Below are 25,979 nucleotides of genomic sequence, written 5' to 3'. Positions count from 1 at the left end.
GTGCTTACTCTCTGTAAAATCGACATTTTATGTGTTTGCTGGCAAGTTTATACCAGGACTGGTAGATTCATTGACTGAAATGCAGTGACCACTTAAAAAGGTAGCATAATAGAGTATACCAGTAGGGGCTGGGAGATGAAATTAGTGCTAAACTCTGGTACTTATATATAAACTAGTATTTGAGAGGGTCTGGCATCACACCTCATACACTGACATTATCAGCACACTTGGTTAGGAACACTTTTCCCTTCCCATTTCAACATGTTTATTGATATATATATATATATATATATATAATCTTTTTTTAAGTTGTCAATGGACCTTTATTTAATTTATTTGTATGGTGCTGAGAATCAAACCCAGTGCCTCACACATGATAGGCAAGCGCTCTACCACTGAGCTACAACCCCAGCCCTTGAGTACTTCCTTTGTGTCTTACATTGTGCCTGACACTGGAATCAGAAATGAATAAAGTGGCTCCTACCTTTCAGGAGCTTACAGCCTAGAAGATACAGACCCATAAACAAAATTGTTAAGTACAGTGAATAGTCTTAGTAAAAAGTATAGAAATGTCATAGAGGTGGAGAATAGTGAGTTCTTGGATGTGGCAGGACCATCAAAGAAGGATTCCTTTAGATAATATCTGAGGTAAATTTTGAAGGTGGATTATGAATTTGTCCGTTGAAGGATGGATATTACAGATAGATTAACTTCTTGGGCAGGTACAGATGCAATGAAACATAATGGTATGTTCAAAAAACTCTAAACCCATAGTTTGTGTCGGGCTAAAATATGAGCCTTGATAGATGAAAGCTGTATTTCCCTTTATTTTAAAGTATTGAATGAAAAATCAACCTAATAAGATTAATGAAATAATAGAGGCAAAGATGAAATTTGAATATTACATCATAAATCTAGGATATACATTATATTCCTGTTTCTGAAAAGGTCTTCTTTCCCCTACTCCCTTCATTGTTGCCGCCTTCCCCAAATGTGTGTGTGTGCGTGCATATGTTCATGTTTGTATATAGCAACAGAATAATTGAAGGAGAAAGGAGTTAAGAATTAAGATCCTTTTTCTGGTGTTGGTTGTTGGTTGTCATATTCTTGCTTGGGTAAAACACTTTATCTTCCTGAGCTTTGGTCTCCTTATTTGTATAATATGTACAAACTATTATAGTCTATGCTTTTTAAAGTATTTTGGGGAGTAAGAATTCCTGAATGCCTATAGCGCAATGGACACTCAATACGTATTTTTTTAATGAAATGAGAACTTGTACCAAAAGAGAATAATTAAAATAAGTCATGATAGTAGAAGTAAGCAATGAAAGATTTATGTACAGACCATTGCTTCTCAGGATACTCTTATTATATATAATATAAAATATGCTCAAGCAATTTGTCTTTATAAATTGTTTTACTTACCATGTAGATTTGTGAGGTCACAGGATCTAGAAATGTAGTACCTTTATATGTAAAATATTAGGAGATTTGAACGTCATATGGTGTCATCATATGAATTAAGAATTAGTGTATATTTAAAATGTATGAGGGGAGCTGGGGTTGTGGCTCAGCTTTAGAGTGCTCACTTAGCCCGTGAGAAGCCCTGGGTTCAATCTTCATCACCTCATTAAAATAAAGGTATTGTATCCAACTACCACTAAAAAATAATATTTTTTAAAAATGTATCTGGTTTATCATTTCCTCTTTTAATTTGGCCATGGCATAAGTTTTTGGACTTATTCTTCAGCTTATGATTTTTTTTCTTAATAATTCATTATAAATGGACTTTCTTTTCATAACCATTACTTTTCTCAATCTGAAACTAGTATTTCTTACGCTGCTTTTCCATTGCTGTATTTGCATAATGTTTACTTTAGGAGCAGAGGATTATAAAAAATCCCTTTTAATGTCATAGGGTTACTGTAATATACTGTTAATATAATTTATTTCTTTACCTTTAGGGATCCTATTGGGCAATAGACACCAATCCGAAGGAAGATGCGCTGCCTACTCGGCCAAAGAAGAGGGCACGATCTGTAGAACGGGTAAAAATTCTTTATCATAAATTTAGTATGACAGACTGAATGTGTCAGATGTAAATTTTCAAAAGTTTATTTCCAGTATAGCAAGTATAACTGTAACCAAGGTAAGATTTTATTTGTATAGTATTTTGTATTTTTCCAAGTACCTTTCATACCCATTATTTTATTTGATCTTTACTATGAGTGAGGTGAGCAGTTAAGGAATTAATTAAAAATAAATTGCAAATAACCTTTCTGGTTATATAGAATTTTCCTTATTGTTCTCACAGTGCTTTTTCCTGCTAGCATCCATGTAATAGTCACTTTGTACACAAAATCTCTGCCTGTGTGTTTGTTGTTTGTAAGATAATTCTTACTTGTGAATTCAAGTTAAAATTAATTTGCAGGAATAAAGGAGAAAAGAAACTATCGTTGATATTCTTGATTATATTTTAGTCAACCTTTTAACTGCCATCATACATTTACTTTACCCTTTAACTTTTCCAGCACCCCCTTTTTAAATATATATATATAAGTTGTAAATGAACACAATACCTCTATGTTTTTTATTTTTATGTGGTGCTGAGGATCGAACCCAGTGCCTCCCATGTTGTAGGCAAGTGATCTATTGCTGAGCCAAAATCCCAGCCAACATCTCAATAAAAACATCCTCATACTTTGCATTACTCTTCTTTAGATCCATTCCAAGTGTTTACCACTTTGTGAAGCTTTTTCTTACTTTTTTGTGTTCTTACGAATTTTTATAAAGTTTTCTTCTAGTATTTCTCATACTTCATGGAAATTTTTTGTTTCTATATGTCTTTTTCATTGGACTAATGCCCTTTTAAGGGCTTTAGTAAAATTATGTGTGTGTGTGTGTGTGTGTGTGTGTGTGTGTGTGTGTGTGTGTGTTTGTGTCACTGATTTTTGTGTTTTTCTCAGTTTATATTGGGTATCAGAAAGTGTTTGCAGAGAGAATAGTAAGATGAAGGAAACTGAGTAAATGTTTGATCAAATAAATCTATGCCTTTTCTTCATAAAGGAATGGCTTCTGAGTCTCAAAGGCAAGGACCTTAGACAGAGTTAATATTGTGATTATAAGAGCCCCTGAGGTACTACAGAAATGGGGCTTAGTTGGGGTAGCATGTTTGAAGCCAGCAGAGGAAATTCAGTAAGTCAATTAATTATCAATCTGTATGGAATTAAAGGTGAGAGTTCTTAGGTCATAATATTTGGCTTTACACAACCAAAGATTAAGAGGTTGAAGTTTAAAATTGGTGGTATAGTCTTCTGGTAACAGATCTGAACAGTTTCAGGACTGAGATATTGATATGCTCAGTGTGTTGTGGTTTGCGAGGAAACAAAGCTCAGTTCCTACCTTCATGCCTCTGCCTTTTGAAACAGACTTACCACTTGGACTTGTTATAGAACTGTGAAGTACAAAACATTTAGCTTCTGTTGCCAGAACTTGAAGGAAAGAGAGAAAAAAATCCTCATTTTTATTTTATTTTTTTATTTAACCCACACCATTACAAAACAACTTGGATGTATAAGTTGAAGGGCTAAGGATTTGTGGTCCTTTCTGTTATTTATCTCTTCTTCTGAAGGTTTCTGAAACTTAAATTTTTTGGAAGTGGGAATTGGTGGTTGAGTTGACAACTGTGCATTTTCTTTTTGGATATGAAGCCTGCCTTTTATTCTGTTACACTTGTTTCACAATTTTTAGAGAAATCCTTGTTTATTTCTGAGAGTTCTTTCCTCCCTTTTTTTTTATTTTTTATTGGTTGTTCAAAACATTACATAGTTCTTGATATATCATATTTCACACTTTGATTCAAGTGGGTTATGAACTCCTATTTTTACCCCTTATACAGATTGCAGAATCACATCAGTTACACTTCCACTGATTTACATATTGCCATACTCATGTCTGTTGTATTCTGCTGCCTTTCCTATCCTCTACTATCCCCCCTCCCCTCCCCTCTTCTCTCTCTACCCCCTCTACTGTAATTCATTTCTCCCCCTTGTATTATTTTTCCCTTTCCCCTCACTTCCTCTTGTATGTAATTTTGTATAACCCAGAGGATCTGCTTCCATTTCCATGCATTTTCCTTCTCTCTCCCTTTCCCTCCCACCTCTCATCCCTGTTTAATGTGCATTACAATTCTTAATACACCTTTATACCACAATTTATCATATCTCTGATTGTATATAAAGTATATTGACACCAAATTCACATCTTCATACATGTATTTGTATAATGATGAGGGTCTCCTTCTACCATCCATGCTATTCCCCTTCTCCCTCCCTTTCCCTCCCACCCCTATTCCCTATCTAGAGGTAATCTTCCTCCCTTGCTCTCCCTCCTAACCCCATTTTGAGTTACCCCCCTTATATCAGAGAAGATATTTGGCATTTGTTTTTTTCGGGGGGAGGGGTTGGCTAACTTCATTTAGCATAATCTTCTCTAATACTATCCGTTTTCCTGCAAATGTCATGATCTTATTCTTTTTTTATTGTGGAATAATATTTCATTGTGTATAAATGCCACATTTTTTTTATCCATTCATCCACTGAAGGACATCTAGATTGGCTCCACAGTTTAGCTATTGAGAGCACAGTTTTTCATGTCTCTGGTTGTACATGAAGTAGAGTCACACCATTCATGTTTTCATACATGTATTAGAGTAATGATGTCTGTCTCATTCTACCGTCTTTCCTATCCCCATGCCTGCTCCCTTCCCCTCCTTCCCCTTTGCTCTATCTGAAGTTCATCTCTTCCTCCCACACTGCTCCCCCCGCATTATGAATCAGCATCCTTTTATCAGAGAAGACATTTGGCATTTGGTTTTTTAGGATTGGCTGACTTCACTTAGCATTATATTCTCCAGTTCCATCCATTTACCTGCAAATGCCATGATTTTATTTTCTTTTAATGCTGAGTAATATTTCTTTGTGTATATATACACACCACATTTTCTTTATCCATTCATCTACCGAAGGGTAGCTATATTTTTCTTTTAGCTTTAAAAGTTGCTATTTCTTATGACTTTTGGCAATTGTGAATTCTGCTGCTGTAAACATTAATGTGGCTACATCACTGTAGTATGTGTATATATACATATATATATCTCTCACCAACAACTATCCAAAGAGGTCAGCTGTAAGTGAAGTACATAAAATCAGTAAGACAGATATTGTTTAACACTTATTCTGGAAGATAGTTATTTTACAAAAACATAATTTCCTGCCCCAATAAACAGATGTGTGTATATTTTCTTTTCCACTTAGAGATTTTTTTAAAGTTTTACTAAGGAAATGTTTATTCCAGTCAAATAAGAATGATTCTTAACATGATCTTTAGAGATGTAAAGTTTTCCCCCAAGCTGACCATGACCCATATGTTGAAAACTTTTAAAGGATAAAAGGACTTTTGAATGTAGATGGTAAAGAAATTAACAACCCTAAAAGTTCTTCGCTAAATTTCTGTGAATGCGATTCCATTGTCCATGTGTAAATATCAGAATTCTATGTAAAAAAATTAAATGTCTCATACACTTTTTATTTTGAAGATAAATAAGCTTTTAAAAAAATTTTTAGTAGTCAATGACCTTTATTTTATTTACGTTTATATGGGGCTAAGGATTAAACCCAGTGTCTCACACCTGCTAGGCAAGCACTCTACCACTGAGCTATAACCCCAGCCCCAGAAATAAGCTTTTGTATTTATTTATATGTGGTGCTGAGAATCGAACCCAGTGCTTCACACATACTAGGCAAGTTCTTCCACTGAGCTATAACCACAGCCTCTAGTCTGATATTCTTAACATCCTTCTCCAGAGCACTTCTCTGATTTCCCTTCATTTTCATGGTTATCAGACCATTTACTCTCTTTTATTGTAATATTTCTTTCTTCCTTCTTTTCTTAAGTATTTAAATGTTTCTCTTCCTTTCTTCCTTTTCTTTCATCTTCTTAATTTTTTGTTTTAAAATCACACAGTGGTCCTGAAGATCTTAAAATAATGGATAAAGTTGCAGTATTTTTTAAAATATCGAGAAAACATTGAATAAAGTGGTAACACAAGGGATTTTTCAACTAGAAGTTCTGTATTTTTCTTTTAGCTTTAAAAGTTGCTATTTCTTATGACTTTTGGCAATTTTAGTTAGTGATCGAAAGCTTCAGTACCCTCACATAAAATAAGAGGGTGGAATTCATAACATTGAGTTTCTGTGTCAGATACTTATTAATATATAGTAATTAATTTTAAAAATGATGACACTGATGAACCATGAATGTTAACTTATCCTCCTGTACTAATAATTGGTACCAAAGCCAGAATTTGAACTCAGGTAGTTTGCCTTCACAGTCTATGCTGTTTACAGTTACCACTAGCATTTGTTAGGCTGAAACCCATAACACTGAATCACATTTCATTTTATATGTGCATATAAATTTCCCACATTTAATATGAACACATGATCAAGTAACATAAATGTGATTATAAATGACAAAAAAAGTACTAAATAATTTGTTAGGCCAACTACTGATAACTAAAGTGACTCAAAATAGACAATGCTGCCTATGAGGGCCTCTGGGAAGAGAAATGAGGCTTTAGTATTGATGTAGAAGTGAACTTTTTTCATAGACATAAAAATAATAAAGGCATTCCACTTGGAAAAAACAAAATGCATGATTGACTTGTAAGTAAGAAATATAGATGGGCATATTGGAAGTCATTTTATAAAGAAAAACTTAAGATAGTGTGTATATATTTAAGAGTAGAAAGATTCCAGTAGAAAGCTTGAAGATACAGAATCTCAGCTGTTCAGGAAGCTGAGGCAGAATTTAAGATCAGTATAGCACAGCACAGCAGAGTATTGTCTAGTGTGTATGAGACCCTAGGTTCAATCCCCAGTACAGGGAGTGGGGAGGAAGAAAGCCTAAAATGAATAGGATCAAGAATGTTGCTTTGATTTCACAATCTGTGGTGTTAAAAAATGAATCAAAACAGTTTTTAAAAGATACTTCCTCTTCACAAAATACTCATTGCAAGAGGAAGATACTGAGTAGATGGAGTTGCAGTGATAGTGGCATGGGCTAAGGGTATAAGCTATATGAATAAGAGAGTTCTTTAGAAAATTAGTGGGTACCAGATATATATATATATATATATATATATATATATATATATATATATATATATATATATATATATATCCATCATTGTAATATGTTATCAGTTTAATTTGACAGATCTTTGTAGATATTACAGGCCAGCCATTATACTAAGATACATACCAAGAAGAACAAGACAAGACAGATAATTTTAGCAGAAGGATAAAGTATAGAAGGTATTATAAGAAAGGTATGAAATATTATCCTGTATAGAAGAAGAGAGATTTTTTTTTTTTTTCTTCCTGGGACTAAGAAGGCTTCATGGGTTATGTGGCTTGACTTTTAGGTGGAGATAGGCAGAGCAACTAGAGAGGGCAGCATTCATTTAGAGCACATGTATTAAGTGTCAAGTGCCTACCATACATACATGGGTACCCTTCTAGGTCCCGAGGAAACAGCAATGAACAAAATGGACTTTTTCTGCTTAATTTATCTTCTGATTGAAGAGTATGGACTGGAGCAGGGGTGATTAGGGGAGGGTAAGTCATGGGTAGTAAATAAATCATGACAGGGGTATGGGGTATAGAACAGTATTAGGATTTGGGAGGGAGTACAGTTGATTTTTTTTCCAGATAAGTTTTTTTTCAAGTTAATTTGCACTATAAAAAATCATGTCATTCATAGAACTGAGAATATTCTTTTGCATTAAACTAAGTCTCAGACAGACCAGTATGCTTTATTCTTAAAGATCCCACTCAAGCAGGGAGGATAAATTGATATGGTAAGATGGCAGTATATTCCATAACGTAGCTTGTTTTCTAAGCATAATTGTTAGTTCTTCATTCATTTTCTTTTCTTTTCTTTGGTACTGAGGATTGAACCTAGGGGTGCTTTACCACTGAGCCACATCCCCAGCCCTCCTCATTCATTTTCAAAATAACATTTGAATGGTAAGTTATTTGGTCATCCTAAAGATAATGTTCTTGAGAACCTTGGGACCACATAGTAAAGAGGCATGACTTAGATCTAAAAGTCAGGAAAAGTTTCCTTGAAGTGATGTTTCAGTAGAGGCCTAATGGATAAACAGAAATAGATGAATATTATTGGGAATGTTTGAAAGGGACAGAGTATAAGGAACTGACAGGTCATTATGGCTGGCCATGGAGTAAAAAAGAAAGGCAGTGATTTAAAAAAAATTTTTTTTTAATTTTCATTTTTTCTTTATTAATTTGTTTTATATTAACAAATATCTTCTTTGGCCTATTTTGCTTTTTAATTAGGTCTTATTCAGTTCAACCAAAGGTTATGTTATGTATGCATTAATAAAAGGGGCTTTGTCCACTGGAAGCTGCTTAGGGCAGGAGAAAAAGATGGATATTACCTTTTGGGTATTTTTGAAGACTGGCAAGTAATCAAACTATTCACACTCTTTAAAGAGTAGAAAAAGAAACCTGGGTCCTGGGTATTTTTTTTTGTTGTTGTTAAAGAAATGACTTGAGGAGCTGGGATTGTAGCTCAGTGGTAGAGCTCTTGCCTCGCATGTGTGAGGCACTGGGTTCCATCCTCAGCACAACGTAAGTAAATAAAATAAAGGTATTGTGTCCTGCTACAACTTAAAAAAGAAAAAAAAAAGACTTGAAAGAATGAGTGCTTGAAAGTTACCTGTGCATTTTCTCTTTTATCATGTTGGTAATCAAAGAATCATATTCTTCTCTGTTGATTCTTTAACTTGCCTCCCCTTCTTCTTCTTCTTTTTTTTAAACTTAAATTATATCTTGACTATTTTCTAATGTTATTCTTTGCTTATAGAAATATATTATGCTAAAGCAGTGGTTCTCAGTATGTGATGCTATTTCAGGGAGTACATGAGGTCAAACTATATTCATAATAATATTAAAACGTTCTTTGTCTTTTTCACTCATTATCTTAGATGGGTTCTATAGACTGTGTGACCTGTGATTTTGCTGTAGATTGAATGCAGAAGCAGATATATAATCCAGCCATCTTCTGTAAAACCTAATGGGGGTGTGTGTGTGTGTGCGTGCGCGTGCTGGGGATTAAATGCAGAGCCTTACATACACTCAGTGCTACCACTAAGCTACACTTCCAGCCCAGGAGACCCCTCCCCCTTTTTTTAAGAGAGAGAGAAAGAGAATTTTTTAATATTTATTTTTCAGTTTTTGGTGTGCACAACATCTTTATTTTTTTATTTTTATGTGGTGCTGAGGATCGAACCTAGTGCCCCGCACATGCCAGGCGAGCGCGCTACCGCTTGAGCCACATCTCTAACCTAACCCATTTTTTAAGTTGTATGTTATAATTTAGAATAAGATATTTAGCTTTTGAGGGCATCGCTTCCTGTATTAGTGAACCATCAGTTACATAGGTCTGGGAGAGAATCCTTCTTCAGTCTTACAAGTGCAGAAGTTCTGAGATGGTGAGAAACTACAAAGAGCCCCCTATGACTGTGCAATGTATGTGAGGGGGAAGAATAAAAGTCCACATAGTTATATATGAACTTACTATCCCAAACATGGCCTTTGAAAAAACATTTAATCTGCTATTATCTTTATCTTTCCTTGACACAGAGATGAAGGAAATGCACATTAATTTTTCCTGAAATTAAGAGCTAAATTGTGGGTCTGGAGATGTAGCTTAGAGATAGAGTGCTTGCTCAGCCCTGGGTTTGATCACCAGAAGCAATAAAAAATGAAATCTTGTGCTGTTATTCAAAGCTGATTATAAGTTTAATCAGGGTGATAGCTGGAAGACTGATGGGTAAATAGAGAAGAGTGGCAGGATCATCTGCATCTGGCTATATATCTGAGATTGTTGCCATGCTATTTTTTATGACTCAGTTTCTCAGTTGAACCTGAGAAAGTGAAGATCCAAGTTAAAGGAAATGATGTGAGCAAGTAGAGAAAGGAAGGCAGTCTGCATTTCTACTCTTAGCTATAGAACTGAATAAATATTTTAGTTGAATAAACATGTAATGCACATTACATGGGAGACACTGCATGTGGCCTCCAAGATAATATTTATAGAAAGAATTAACTGAGGATTTTTAAGATGGAGAAATCCTATCCAGTTAAAGATGTAGATGAAGAAGTTTCATGAGGGCTCATTTTAATAAATTTTTTTACAACACTATTGAGGGGATAGTTCATGTACAATTAACTGCATGTTTAAAGTTTACAATTTGAGGAGTTTTTGACATCTATACAATTTTGAAATTAACACCAATGTCAAATGAACATTTTTATCACCCCCTGCCCCCAAAGTTTCCTCTACTCTAGTCCTTAGTCCTTGATCTAGGGAAAAATTCACTTAATATTTTTTTCTAATCCATGAATATGTTACATCACTCCATTAATTAGTTCTTATTTATCTTAATTAATTTCAATTAATTTTCTCAGATTTTTTTAAAGTTTTTTTTTTTTATCGTGAGACTTACCTATTTCCAGTTAGATTTAACCCTGAGTATTTTGTTTTCTGTTGAGTTATTATGAACTGATTTTAAAGTACATTTTCTAATTGCTTGTGCCAGTGTATAAATCAATTTTTATCTATTAACTTTATATATTTGATCTTATTAGTTCTAATAGTTGCTTGAAGATGCCCTGGAATTATTCTATATGAATAATTATTATATCAACTGGAATAGAGACAGTTTTCCTTTCCCTTTCCTTTCCTTCCCATGGCTGCTTCTCCTCTGTATCTGAGGGTATGACACACACAGGCTACATTTAACTGAGCCTACTTTTTTTTTTTTTTTAAGCTCTGACAATCTCTGCTTTTTCATTAGCACAGTTTTGTTAAACATTTTAACATGTAACTGATAGGGTTGATATAGATCGACCTTATGTTTTCTGTTTGACCTCTATGTTTTAGTTTATCTCTTTCTCTCTTTTCTGTCTTTTAAATTATTTGGTTCTATTTTAATTTATGTTTTGGCTAAGGATTTCAACATATATCCTATGCTTTGCAGTCTACTCAGTTATTATTTTATCACTTCATAAAATATGTAGAAATCTTCCAGTCATTCCCTCACTATTCCCCATAATAGTAATATGAATTAAATCTGCACACATCATAAGTCTCAAAGGATAGCATTTATAACTTTTGCCTTAAATAATCAAACATGAGTTTTTTAAATGTGAGAGCAAACATTGTTTCTTTTGGTTTTTTTGGTACTGGGGATTGGGCCCAGGGGCACTTTACCACTGAGCTCCATCCCCAATCCTTTTAAATTTTATTTTGAGCCAAAATTTTATTTTCTTAAGCTCAACTCAGACTGTAAGTTCTCACTCTCACCTTTTGTGGGTAGGAATTCCAATTTGAATTTGATTCTTTAGGCTTCTGATTTGATCCTAATCTGTATATGCATGATTCAGGGGTCAGCTTGAGAATTGTAGTGTTTCACACCCAGGATTGTGGGATCTCTTTTGACTTTATTTCTTATGGGATTTCCTTCTTTGTTTGGTGGCTGGCAGTTGACCTGGTCTCTTTTCTCTGGTTCCCCTTGCCAGCATTATCTGTCCATGTTTCTAGTACCCAACATTGGGACCAAGCTGTATCAAAATAGGAAATTCATACACATGTTGATCTCTCCAAATTCTGGCTTCTCTCCACAGTCTGCCTACTTTATTTCCTCAGAATCCTTAGATAACTGTTTTTTCCTCCCCACTATAGTTTGTATTTGTTAATTACAGAAGTTTGGTCTGTATGGGTATCATACTGCTTTATTGGAAGTGGAACTTGACACGACGGCATAAAGATAAAAGATACCTTTTACAAACTGACTGGTGCCACCCAGATTAGATTCATTGATACTGAATTTGGTTTTATGGTTTTAGTACATTTTGGGATGCCTAGACCCACTGGCTTTATTCATCAGACTACTTGTTGCCTGTTCATAGCAGAATGAATGCACCTACAAGTAAAAATAAATGCCAAAAAACAAAAACAAAAAAAAAATTTTTTTAAATTGGGGGTTTAACCCAGGGGTAAGTTACAACTCAGCTGCATCCCCAGCCCTTTTTATTTTTATTTTTTATTTTGGAGGTTTCGATAACTTGCGGAAGCTGGCCTTGAACTTGGAATCCTTCTACTTCAGTCTCCCAAGTTGCTGGGAATACAAGTGAAAGAATATTAATTAAAGGATTTTTTAAAATTTACTATCTAATTTCTAATAGCTGAAGCCACAAATCTGTTTGGGAATACTGTGCCTCATACTAATATTGTGCCTCATACTAAAGTTGTCTCCTTTTTCATTAATTACCATTGAGTATTCCTTTGCACATTCTGGCATCTGTAATCCTAGTGGTTATCATAGTAACTAGCATTTATTGTGTATTTCAGGTACTTTTCATAAATTATTTCAGGTACTTTTCATAAATTATATAATTAATGGTTGCAACAAACCTCTAAAGAAAATGGCACAATCCTTGTATAGGTGAGAAAAAAAGCATAAACATAGAATAATTTGCATGAAATCACCAAGTACAGGCTTCTCTCTATCAGTGGGGGAGAATGAGAATTAGTGAACCAGTACTTTGGACTAAGATGACTCAGTTGAGTTAGGGGAACTCGAGATTTGCAGCTTTCTAAAGTAATCTGCTGGGCTGGGGATGTGGCTCAAGTGGTAGCACGCTCGCCTGGCATGCGTGCGGCCTGGGTTCGATACTCAGCACCACATACAAACAAAGATGTTGTGTCTGCCAAAAACTAAAAAAATAAATATTAAATTCTCATTCTCTCCATCTCTCTCAAAAATAAATAAATAAATAAATAAATAAAGTAATCTTTGTGTTAATTTAGATATAATTAAGTTGGTGGGCACTAAAATTGAAGCAAAGACCTAGTTATTTTTGTGGTTCTTCCATTTATATTTTTTAATCCCTTTCCATTTTCACTTGATTCTTAATGAGTACCCAGCACCTTCATGCTGGACTCTTGCATCTTTTTCCTTCTTTTTCATTTCAGTCATGTTCCTTGCTCATTATCAAGTTTGTTGATATCTGATGAAAGAAATTCATGCTGAGGAATTTAGTGATTAATAGATTAATCTTTGAAATGTGTCTCTGTAAAATTGTTCTCTTGCTCTTTCATTATAATCTTTCTTATTTTGGTGTCTAGTGCTTGGGATGGAATCCAGGGCTCATGCATACTAGGAAGCACTCTACTACTGAGCTACACTCCCAGCGCATTTAATCTTTTTAAAATGCATATCCAGTTGGTATCATGTGTAAGATAAGTACATTTTGCCAGGGAGATAATACGTATGAGATTGGCATCATAGCCACATGTTATTTATCTTTGCTATTCTTTAACTTTCACCATTGAAATTGAACTTTTGAGGACTCACTAAGGTAATCAAATTGTCTTGCAGATAAGAGATGAATTGTCATAATGTTTATAAATTCTAAATTCTAGATGTAGAAAACCTTCTGTTATTACTTTTGACAGGATGTGATCTTTATAAATAATGTACATGAACTTTTATATTTAGAATATTGTTCAGTTACTCTTAACCACAAAGTAAGAACAATAAAATAATACCCGAGATTTCTCTCTCCGGCCAAATTCTAAGCTGATAGGTCAGGTTGGAAGGATGTACAACTCTTGTTCCACAAGGTTATTCAGATGTCCAGATTCTTTCTAATCGTGTTTTTCTAGTGTTTCTCAGGGAATTTTCAGCTTTATGGTTAAGCAAGACTATCATCACCATCTCTACTCTAGTTTGCAATGAAAGGGAATAAGAGACCGCAGGATAAACAAGTCCCTTGCAAAGATGTGTTGCAGAAGTTGCACACGTCACTCTTGCTCACATCCCATTGGTTACACCTTAGTTACATGGCCCACAGCTAGCTGCAAATGAATCTGGAGAAGGTAGTCTCTAACTGGGTAGCCATGAGAAGATAACTAGAATTTTATTACTAAAAGGGAGAAGGAAAGAATGAAAAGAGAACCATTAGCAGTCTCCATTACAGAAGTTTATTTATAGTTTTTGGCAACCTATCCTGTAGCCCATTAGAAGAGTTGTTAGAGAATAGCTGTAATAATGGATTTTGTGTTATCAGATCAGTAGCATACTAAAATATAATAGAAGTCATTTCAGTAGCTTATTATTTTCAGAAACAAAGCACAGAACCGGATGTTGGAGAATTGATGAAATCCCTTCAAATTGTGTTAAAATTGCTGGATATATGAGATAATAATTATTTATTTTGTTCTTATATTTTAGGCCTCAACTCCATATAGCATAGATTCAGATTCTTTGGGAATGGAGTGTATTATTTCGGGAAGTGCCTCTCCAACTCTGGCAATCAACACTGTGACTAACAAAGTAATTTCATTTTTTAAATATTTTTTAAATGTCCTTGAATAATACATTTAATTTGCTTTTATAATGACAATAGAATTTTAAGGTGGTGTAGATTTGTTTACCCTGTACATGGAGCTTTAAAACCGAATCCAGAATGTTTTACGGTATGCACAAATTAAAAGAAAATATTTCTCTGGAGAAATTGGAATGTGCTTATTGTGAAGTTATATACTAATTTAAATTCTTGACTCTGCTAGTTTCTGTTGTTAAAATATTTGAGCAAGCATTTTATTGGATCAATCTGTTTCAAAACCTTAATTACATCTCCTCATATGTGGTTGAAAAAAGATAATCAAATTCTAGGGAGTTAGCAGACTCTAGTATAATAAATAATTGGGCAACCTTATAGGGCTCATTGGAACAGTGGTCAATCTATATTTATGGTATTGAGGTCTAGGAACATACCCAGAAACAGTATATGGTAGTCTGCTGCATTTTTTGTGATGCAAGGGTTAAAACTTTGTGCCAGGTCATTAGATAGGTAGTGGGATACTAATGTCTCTTCTTTCAAATAGTATTTAAATCTTTACGAGGTAATATTTTAATCTCATATCTTAAAACTCTAAAAAGGTCTGGAAAGTTCATGAAATAATTTAATTTATGCATGTATTTCCTCTCCTACCAGAAATGAATTTCTTAAAGCCATATCTCATACTCAATGCTCACACATTCTCAGTCTTACTCTCACTTTCCTTCTCTAGCTTTTACACACACTTTGTAGTCTCTCTTGGCTTTTGCTGGCACTTGCATTATTTCTCTTTTTTTTTTTCACTTGCTCAACAAACACATAAATACAAATACCATACATATTTACACCATTGTAGTAATATAGTATTCATAGAATCTTTTTGTTGGTAAAATGAATAAACAGAAGACAGGTTTACAGATAATCAGAGTGACATAATCAGATTTCCAATTTAGGAAAGAAACTGGCAGATGATGTATAGAGTCTATGTAATGATCACAATCACTTAGGAAGGGCTTTTTTTCCCCCCTGCTGCTGGTGGTAATACCAGGATTTCAATGCTGTCCTACCAAGTTTTACTCTATTCTTATGAATAAGGTAAGGCCTAGAAATTTATCCTTTTAAACATCATATCTATTCTGGCCAACTAGCCTGGAAAAATTCTGGTGAAGTGGTCTGATTGAAATCAGAAATTTCTAATACTGCTCTTTGCAGTAGTCTGTTAGAAATGCTAAGAGCCTAAACATAGGTGGTTATTAGGAAGCAGTTAGAAAGTAGTAATGCTGGGATTTTTTGAGGCAATAAAGTAGTGTCAAAGGGGATGGATTTTTGGACATCTCCTTTTAGATACAGAGTAGCTAGTATCAGAAAGACCTTTCTGTCTATCTATAAAATACACCCCACCCCCCGCCACACACACACACAAGTCATGTACATGATAAAAAAGAGGAAGGAGACAGTGGGACCAAGACAATTTTATAGTTATTTCAGGGACCAGGATCTTTGAAAATGTGAACACATTTGAAATAAGCCCTGCAAGTTTCCTTGTAATTCGTGGTCTTGCCAGAAGGACAGTACCATGGTAAATACTGTAGGTTTTCAACATGTTACCTGACAGAGGTTTTGTTCTGTAGCAGCATACAAAAATAGAGTAGTTTCAACTATTTTAGAATGATAGTTGAATATTCTTGCAAGAAAAAAACTAAATTTTGTTTGGCGGAAGATAACACCATCCAGAACTTCTGTGATGTTATAAATTGTTGATTATAATTTCACACCTTACAAACCATTGCTCTGGATTACTTAAAAAATATATATATAAGTACTAATAAAAAAATAATAAATCCTTAGCTAATCCAAAAGTAGGAAGAGAAGGAAACAATGGGAGCAAAGACAAAAAATATTTAAATCTAATTACATTAGGAATTATATTAAATGTAAATACATTAAATACTCAATTTAAAAGATTATCAGGCCAAATTAAAAGACTCCCAAATTAAAATTGATGACATATATTTTAAATGAAAAGAAAGACATATTACTAAAAGTAAAGAGTTATTTTATTATGAAGACTATGTTAATATTAAACTTATACATATCATGGAGTTTTATTTAGCTATAAAGAAGACTGAAATTATGTCCATTTGCAGAAAAATGGATGGAATTTGAGAGCATTATGTGAAGTGAAATAAGCCATACTCAAACTTCTTCAGGAAGTTAAGAGTCATGTTTTTCTCTCATATGTGGAAGCTAAAGGGAAAAGGAATGGGGTGTCAAGGTGTGTGTAGTGGGGAACGTTTCATGAAAATAGAAGGGAGACCAGTGGAGTAGATGAAAAGGAACAGGGAGAAGAAAGGGAGGTAGTGGGGAATGAAATTGACTATTTTTTTTATTGTTGTTGTTATGTGCATGTACAAATCTGTAACAGTGAATCCAACTATAATGTATAATTACAATGCATTGATAAAAAGAATTTTTAAAAAGATATCTATAGATAGAGCCTTAATAAATAAATTTAGCAAGGATTCTTATTAGAAGATCACTATTTGATTTTAGGAATCAGTCGTACTAACCACAGACAGAAAATAAAATTTAGAAGGTTACATTTATGTTAGCAATTCAAAAACATTAAATACTGAGGATGAACTTTATAGAAAACTGAAAATTACTGAGGTAAAACAAAGAAGATATAACTAAATAGATGTATAATTTTCATGTGGAAAACTATTGTAAGTGTGGTATTGGCATAAGAAGAGACCCAGAGCAGAATTAAGTGGTGCTAGATCAATGGGGAAAAATAAAACAACAAGCACATATTGTGTATAAAATTAATTTCAGGTGGATTTAAGACCTAAATATAAATAATAAAATAATGAATTTCTCAATTAGACCCCACCCCCCATAAAACAGAATAAATTTTAAGGAAAGATGGATGGGACTGAGGGTGTAGCTTCTATCCTTGGAACAAAGACATAGAAATAATCACCCTTACAACAAAGTAGAGAAAAAAATGAAGTGACATTAAAATACGAGGAAAGAAAGATAAATAAGAAACTGTAAGTATCTCAGTCAGAAAAGTGGGGAGGGGGCTGGGAATGTGGCTCAAGCGGTAAAGCGCTCGCTTGGCATTCGAGGCACACTGGGTTTGATCCTCAGCACCACATAAAGATAAAATAAAGATGTTGTGTCCACTGAAATAAATATTAAAAAATTATGTCTTAAAAAAAAAAGAGGGGAGGACTGAGGATGTATCTCAGTGGTAGAGCATTTTTGTAGTGTATAAACTGCAAATAAAGTTGCACATGATTTCAGTATGTCTAGAGACATAACTAGCTCCACCCCTAAGTTCATTTAAAAAAGTAGAAATTGTAAAGATTAAGAACAGATATTAATGCAGTGAAAAACAAGACTTTGTGAAAAGAAAATCACACGATATATGATTCTACTTATAGTTAGCCCAAAACAGGAAATCCTAATAGTAATGATAGAAGTCCACATAGCAGTTATCTAGAACAGGAAATGTGGAAGGATTATCAATTAACTTTGAAGAATGATTGTGAGAGTGCACAAGTAGGGCTCTGGACTGCTGGTACTGTAGTGTGTCAGCAATTCTCAGACTTTGATAGGTCTGTGGATGTATGGATAACCAAGACCTTTATAGGGATTCCATGAGATCAAAATTGTTTTCTTAGTAAAAGATATTTTATTTGTCTTTTTCTTTGTATTTGCATTTTATTGCTGTGGCAAAAGAGATGGTGTGTACGCCTGATGGCATTTTAGGCATCCATTAAGGCAGTAACATGTAACTATACAGTCATTGTATTCTTTACTGCTGTACACTGAGTTTTTAAAAAATACGCTCACTTTACTTTGGAAAAGTAGTTTTTTTTCCTTAATATTTATTTTTTAGTTGTAGCTGGACACAATACTTTTATTTATTCTTATGTGGTGCTGAGGATCGAACCCAGGGTGCGCACATACTAGGTGAGTGCTCTACCGCTGAGTCACAGCCCCAGCCCTGTAAAAGTAGTTTTATTGAGTTCACATCTTTTTAGTATACCATGGGATGACATGGGAGGATGTAAGAAGCATTTCTACTACATACTGGCATGCATTGGTTGCTTTTCTTAAAAAGCATTTTTGAGATTTGAGTTGGAAGCTCAACTACCTACTGTGTTCATAGATCCCTATTTTTACTTGAAAGAACAACTGACAATGATTACTTAATTTGAATACTTTGTCAGATACTTTCTTGAAAATGAACAAATTGAGTCTGGTCATTTCAAGGAAAACAGTTGATCATGTCTGTTTCCTTTGGTAAAATTTGAGCTTTGGGGGTTTGTGGGGGGGAGAGAATTTGGGGAGATATTCGCTACAGTGAGTTTGATTCCCAGTTTTTTTTTTTTTTTTTTAACATTTTTTAGTTGTAGGTAGACACCTGTATTTTATTTTTATGCGGTGCTGAGGATCAAACCCAGTGCCTCACGCATGCTAGGCAAGCACTCTACCTCTGAGCCACAACCCCAACCCTTGATTCCTAGTTTTTAAAAAGATTTTTCTGATGAGATTGGGATGATATTAAGAAGACTAATTTTTGATGTTGTAAGATGAAATATATCAACATATGGAAGGTCTACATAATTTGGCAAATCATTATTTTTAAAATAACCAATATATGATGTTATAAAATTATGTATGGATAACATGTATGAGGACATGAATGGTGTGCATATACTGTGTATACAACCAGAAATATGAAAAATTGTGCTCTATATGTGTAATATGAATTGTAATGCATTCTGCTGTCATATATAACAAATTAGAATAAAAAATAAATTTTAAAAAATGCATGGATAAATGGTCCATTCAGAGTACAAGCAGAACAGTATATTTTAATGGAGCAGAGCATAAAAAATTTATCGCCATGGTTTCACATTGCACATTGCAGTTTATCTTTTAAAAATTGCCACTTGAGCCATGTAGTAGCCATACTTGTAATCCCAGTGACTCAGGAGGCCGAAGCAGGAGGATTGCAGGCCAGCTTGGCAACTTAGTGAGACCCTGTCTCAAATGAAAATTAAAAAGGACTGGAGATGTAGCTCAATGTGAAGCCCCAGTACTGCCAAAACAAACATTTGTTGTGTGTTGGGAGTATCAAGGGAGGGTATCCACAGTTATATGTAAAGTTGATTAAAACATTCCTCTCTTTACCAAGTTTTCTTTCTGTACTTCCACTCAAACAGTACCCTGGAACAGATTAAATGTGGAAGCAGCTACGAGAATTTCACTGTTTTCTATTAAGCCAGACAGTTAGATTTATAAACATGTAAAACGGTTCTACTCTTTGCATTTTACTTATTTATTGGGGAACTTATTTTCATATTAACATGTAAATTGGTCTTGTAATTTTTTTACATGAATTAATTTAGAATTTTTAAAGTTATACTTTCAGATACTCCAGTTTCTGATAGATGTATTAATATGAACAAAACCCCCTTGGCTCCTTAATTTTTAAGACTGAAGAAAGAGGTAGGAGATCAAAGTTTGAGAAGTACTAGTCTTTACTTTGATCTGGGTAGTGATTGTGTGGGATATACATCTTGCAAAAAATAAAATAATTTGTGCAATCTACTCTTTTTATATTGAAAAAATGTTTATGCTCTATCCAAGTAAAACAAAAGGAGTTGTCCAAAATGATGAAAAGTATTTCTGGCTTGAGTGGTAGGTAACTGAGCATGAATAGGAGAGAATGAGCAGCTGAGAAAATAACCATGGGATGTGTGAAATTTGTTGTTAATGTTTTATAGCTTTTAAAATATTCATAGAGTTCTATAGGGTTTGTTTTGTGAAATTTATACTGTAGTTATTCTCCAGAAAAATCTTGGCCCGAATTTTCTTTATTATTTTTTTCTTTTTTTCCCTAGATATTTATTTCCAGCACATGTGAATGTGGGACAGTTTGGTTTTTGCCTTCAGTATAGAGATATATGTACCTAGTTTTTCATGTGTTCAGCTTTTCTTTTTCTTTTTTTTTTTTTTTTGGCAAATGTTAATGAGCATTGAGCATAACCCTGTTTTCAGCACAGAGAGGATGATCAGTTAAATTAGTTGGTTGCTAAATTTGAGAATCTCACTGTTTTCTATTAAGCCAGACAGTTAGATTTACTAAAATTTACTAGTAAATAACTGCATATAGAGCAGAAAGCTGTATGTTGTTTTCAGTTATTTATGGGGATTTCAAGAAGGTAATAGTCTAGTGGCAGATAAAAATTTGCTACAAATTAGTTAGAACATAGAGGCAAATTTATCAATTGTTCTCGTGGAAGAATAAGTATTAGAAGGAAAAGTGGAGATTAGCATCTGAACAGAACCTTGAAGGACATGTATGGCTAGTTTTCTGTTAGCTTTCTTTCTAATTAAAAACTACAATGATTATTATAGATCAATGACAAAAGTCTACAGCAGTTCCCAGCCCCTGCCGGTTAACCATTGTTAAGAATTTAACATCTAGTCATTCACATCTAATGTGTGCATTAGCATATTATTTTTTAAAATTAGATCACATATCTATGGTTTTATGAGTATATTGGACATTGTTTCTAATACCATCAACACTGGTGTGTATGATTTTTTTTTTAATCCTAGAGGTTTTTTTGTTTGTTTGGTGTTTTTCATGCCTAAGATTTTGATAGAACAGTGAGTTTGTTTAAAGTTTAAACAAAAATAAATGTGTACATTATAGAAATGTTTAATAGTAAAAACCTATAATCTTATTACAGGCATAATTTTTGTTAATTATTAATTAGGTTTTTTTGTTGTTAATAAATTTTGCCTGGTAAATTTAATTTATGTACTTCTAGACAGACATGACCTTTAGTTGAAGAGTATTGAGCAAATTGTTTCATGAAGAATATGGAGTTAAAAATGAGAAGCATGGAATTTGATTAATAGGAAAGACCACTGATGTTTTGTCTTCTTGTCACATGCCTGCTCAATTGTGTTTTTTGTAGAATTGCTGTAAAAGTACTTTTTATGGTAGGAACTATTTATTCAGTTGATGCTCTTCTTTTCATTCCAGGTAACATTGTACAATACTGATCAGGATGGTAGTGATAGCCCACGCAGTAGCCTTAACAACAGTCTCTCAGACCAGAGTTTGGCATCTGTTAATTTGAACAGTGTTGGGAGTGTGCATAGTTATACACCGGTAAGTGTTAGTGAGGCTGGCTTCTTTTTGGATAATCATTTAGTGCTTGAACGAAACCAAATTTAATTAAAATGCAAACAAAGAAACATCTTTCACTAATCAGTTTATTAATTTAATAAGTAGAGCAGACCTCTACCTTGGTAATGTTTTAATTTGGTACTTGTATTTTACTGAGTTAGAAAGAAATATGTGGATGGTTGTGCTGTATTAAACACTTTATCTATTCTGTGCCTAAACAAAAAAGCAATTAGAGTGGGGAAAAATATACTTTAGTGAATCATAGTTGATGATATTCTCATTTTTCTTTGGGGGGGGGGGGGAAACAGTGCTATAAAGGAACCTGTGTATAAGTAATGCCAGTGTGCTAATTTGTTACCTATTACATGATCATTGGATTATCTGATATTTCTTTGCAAACATCTACTACTATCCTTACAGTTGGGCAGAGAATAAAGCCTAAGAATTGCACACTACATTGTTCATCAGTATAACTTCCATCTCACCAAATAATTCCCTGTTCCAAATGAGTAAATAGGAAATATATAAAAGGAGGGACTTGAGATAGGAAAATAATGCAAGGGAAACAAAAACTCAGCAGAATTAAAGTTCACATTAAATGTAAGAAAAAACAAATTTTACTCTTCAAAATTATCTTCAGTGTTTTGGAAAAATATTATTCTCAGAATGCAGAAGAAACAGAAAAGGGAATAAAAATATGTAAAAGAAGACAATAAATAAGGAAAACTAGAATCTTAAGTGCCCGTGCTGAAGAAACCAAAAAAGGTCGTACAGAGTCAGTTTTCAGTAAGAGATCTTGAGTTCTAAGAAAAATTAGTAGGAAAAAATTTGTATTTATATACATTGTGGCAAATTTAAAAATTTGAAAAGTAATCATCCCTATAAATACCCTGACAGAAGAAATAAGTTACATATAAAGAAACACAAATCAGGCTTATCTTCAGTTCTAAGTGTTAGCAGATAATGGAGTACTGTACAGTTTTGAGGGTGTAGATTTGGAATAACAAGTGTTGTACCCACCCAAAATGAATTAATTTAAAGACTTAGTCCTGATGGAGTCATGATAGAAAAAATAACATTTGGAGCATTGATGCAAACTAAGCAAAAATTTAATGATTTTAAATTGTTAAGTACAAAAAAACTTGAGATGAATAGAAATCTAAGTATACAGAGTCCAATATCACAAAATACAACAAAAGGAAAACATTACAGAAGCATTTATAGAACTAGGTGACAAAAGTGAAAACTAACAAGTCTGATATACCTATCAGTTTAAATGGGTTAAGTTTCCCTATTGAAAGGTAGACATTGTCGACTATATTTTCATTTAATAACAAGATGTCAAGTGGTTAGGTAATCCTTAAGGAAGAGTGGTAGTGTAGTGGCTGCTGTCCTTGGGTTTGTCACAGGTCTACAAATTAAACCTGTAAAGATAGTGAATCCTCATGGAATGAGGCGGTTTTATTACTTATACAGACTATTTGAAGTCTATGCAAGACTTACTCTAAGTATATAATGAATCTGTGTAAGTAATATACAATATACAAAATGTAGTCATCATCATGTAAGCCAGATCATCATAGTATGAGTTCCCTGCATCCCACACAAAACCAGTAAATAGAAATGACAGACTACAGAAAGTACTGAGTCACTCTATAGTGGAAGAACAGATAGCTGTACCTTTCCTGGGAGACAGATGAGAAAGGTGCAAAGCTGCCCCATGGTCACCTCACACAAGACAGGAGAGCAAATGAGAATTTGCTTTGTAAGACTGCTTGTTATCTCATGTTCCAAGGTAATTAAGCTGTTCCCCTAAGGTTTAAGTCGTCCTCCCATTGTACAGTGCCCATATGGTGTGCGTGGTGACTGATAAGGTCACCAGGGTGCCAATCGTGGAGCCATTGTCCTAAATAAGATTCACATTCACAGCATGCTTTACCACTGAGCCAGTTTCAAGTATCTCCTTTGTTTTTTATTTCTTCATTTCTTATTTACCTTCAATTTCATTAAAAATAAAAATTCTTTTAGAAATGAAGAGGTAGGCATATTAAAGCTCCATGCTTTTTTGGGCAGTGCCACACATCTGCTCACAGTACTCATGGTATTTGAGTTTATTTTCTTAAAAAAATAGTTGTATAAATGAAGGAAATGTTAGGAGCTTCATAGTGTAATAGAACTTAACACCAAATTGTTTCTGTAGAAATCAAGATAATTCTACAGAAATGGAAGATTTCAGCTCTTTGGATTTCAGTGTTGTATGTTGACACTCATGTTTTCAGTTAAATGTGTCATGTAACAAACCAATTGCAATATAAAGCCACCAAGTTAGTTTTACATATATATATATAATTTTTTTTTTTTTTTAGGTGACAAACCATCCAGAACCAGTCTCTCAATCATTAACTCCTCAGCAGCAGCCACAATACAACCTTCCAGAACGAGACAAGCAACTGCTTTTCTCAGAATATAATTTTGAAGATCTTAGTGCCTCATTTCGGAGCCTTTATAAGTCAGTTTTTGAGCAGTCACTTAGTCAGCAAGGTGAGTTTTTTCAAATATCTTTTCTGTAACATGAATTTTATGGAGAAATGGTCTTTTAATTATTTTCACACAACAGTGGTTGTAGTTCCTTAATTTTAGATATTATTATTACATTCAGGATCAGATAATTTTCTTTTGCCTTTTGTGCCGTCATTATGCTCTGTATGTATTTAGTCTGTGTATATTTAGTCAGGCACAGGGATGGCAGATAAATTTCATCTTTTATGCCAACTTTAGTTGGTTACTAAAGTGTCCTGGAGCACTAAGTTGACAAATTCTGACTGTGTCTATACCATCTGGGAAAGACTGTCATGATTAATTAGTGATATTTGGAATGTGAAGTGTTTGGTGAATGAGGCACCACAAGAATTGATGGGCCTTGCTTCTGTTCTGACTTTCATTAACAAAGGGGTATCTCTTGGACTGTAGTAGCACGAAGTTTGTGATTTTGTGAATGCTACTTATAAGTGAACATACTAGCTAGTGGTAGATCTGAATCATTTTACACAACATACTAAAATCAGATTTTAATCCTGAAAGGTAGTATATAGTATTGCATTCCCACCAGATGTTAGATTATTGCTATAATGTGTTCTTGTCACATTAATAACTGGTTTAATTTTAGTCAGAGTCATTTGTTAGAGTCAAAATGTTGTATTTTTTCCCACATAGAACATTAGTCAGAAATTGTTGGGAACTATACTACTGAAGCATTTCCCAGTTAATTGTCAGGTTAACTATTTATACCCTATGTTATATTCCTTTCCTGTTGCTATAACAAAATAACCCAAGAGAGAGTAATTTATAAATAGAAATTTATTTTTCACAAGTTTCTGAAGGCTGAAAAATCCAAGATGAAGGTAGATTGGTATCTGGAGAAGGATTGTACTTCATAGATGGCACCTTCTAGCTGTGTTCACACATGTTGCTGAACACTGCACTCTCACATGGCAGAAGAGAGAGAAGGGCAAAAAGGAATTAGCTAGTTTCCTTGAGCTCTTCTAAGTACTAATTCCTAACCACCTCCTAAAGGCCCTAATATTGTATATCACCTTGGGGGTTGAGTTCCAACATGAGTTTTGAATGAAGTATACATTTAAACCATAGCACCCCAACTCAGAGTTTACCTGTTGATAACAATGAACAAAACAGACAAAAGTCCTTGTCCTTATAGTTTACTTTTTAATGCTTATTGTCAGATATAAAAGTTAATGTTATATACTAATGTTATACATTAATTGATGAATATGATAGCTTGTATACCAATTGTATTTTTGTTCAGTAGTTTTGAAGTAAGAGTCATGTTTTCTCAAATTTTGTCTTAAATGTTTTATCTATGAGAGTATAAAAAGAACTAATGTAAGACTTTTCTAAACATATCCAGCCTTCATAATATAATGGAAAAATACTGATTTTGAAATAATAATGGTGATAAATTCTGAAGTCCATAGTTCCATTTTATCACACTATTTTTAGAAAGGAGCATTGTTAGGAATTCTGGGTTCTAGTGCAGGTTATACCATAATTCCACCTCTCCATACCTCAGGATCCCCATTTATAAAATGGGGATCGGACTAGTCAGGGGTTTTTATATTGTTCTCCTCAGAGCCCTTGGCTTTTATAAAGGTTTTAGAAGGTGAAGGAGGAGAAATGTGCAGATGGAGGGGGAAATCCAGCAGCTTCCTTCCCTGACTTCAGAAAAAGCAACTTTGGGTTTCTGG

At 33.9% G+C, this 25,979-nt stretch overlaps 1 protein-coding gene across 5 annotated transcripts in view; it reads left to right on the top strand.

The window, feature by feature from the left end:
• The window catches only part of Foxj3 (forkhead box J3), a 113,381-nt gene that overhangs the window by 73,124 nt on the left and 14,278 nt on the right, over window positions 1-25,979 (top strand). For 3 of the 5 annotated variants that reach the window (XM_026410387.2, XM_026410386.2, XM_026410388.2), the window contains exons 5-8: window positions 1,965-2,048; window positions 14,387-14,488; window positions 21,571-21,699; window positions 24,084-24,258. In XM_026410387.2, coding sequence (XP_026266172.1) covers window positions 1,965-2,048; window positions 14,387-14,488; window positions 21,571-21,699; window positions 24,084-24,258 — 490 coding nt within the window. The remainder of the gene's footprint in view (window positions 1-1,964; window positions 2,049-14,386; window positions 14,489-21,570; window positions 21,700-24,083; window positions 24,259-25,979) is intronic. The other 2 variants (XM_026410389.2, XM_026410390.2) reach the window with 1 other exon arrangement.

The sequence above is a fragment of the Urocitellus parryii genome, chromosome 11 (assembly GCF_045843805.1).
Source record: "Urocitellus parryii isolate mUroPar1 chromosome 11, mUroPar1.hap1, whole genome shotgun sequence".
NCBI classification, from domain to species: domain Eukaryota; kingdom Metazoa; phylum Chordata; class Mammalia; order Rodentia; family Sciuridae; genus Urocitellus; species Urocitellus parryii.
This window is presented reverse-complemented; position numbering and strand designations above follow the sequence as displayed.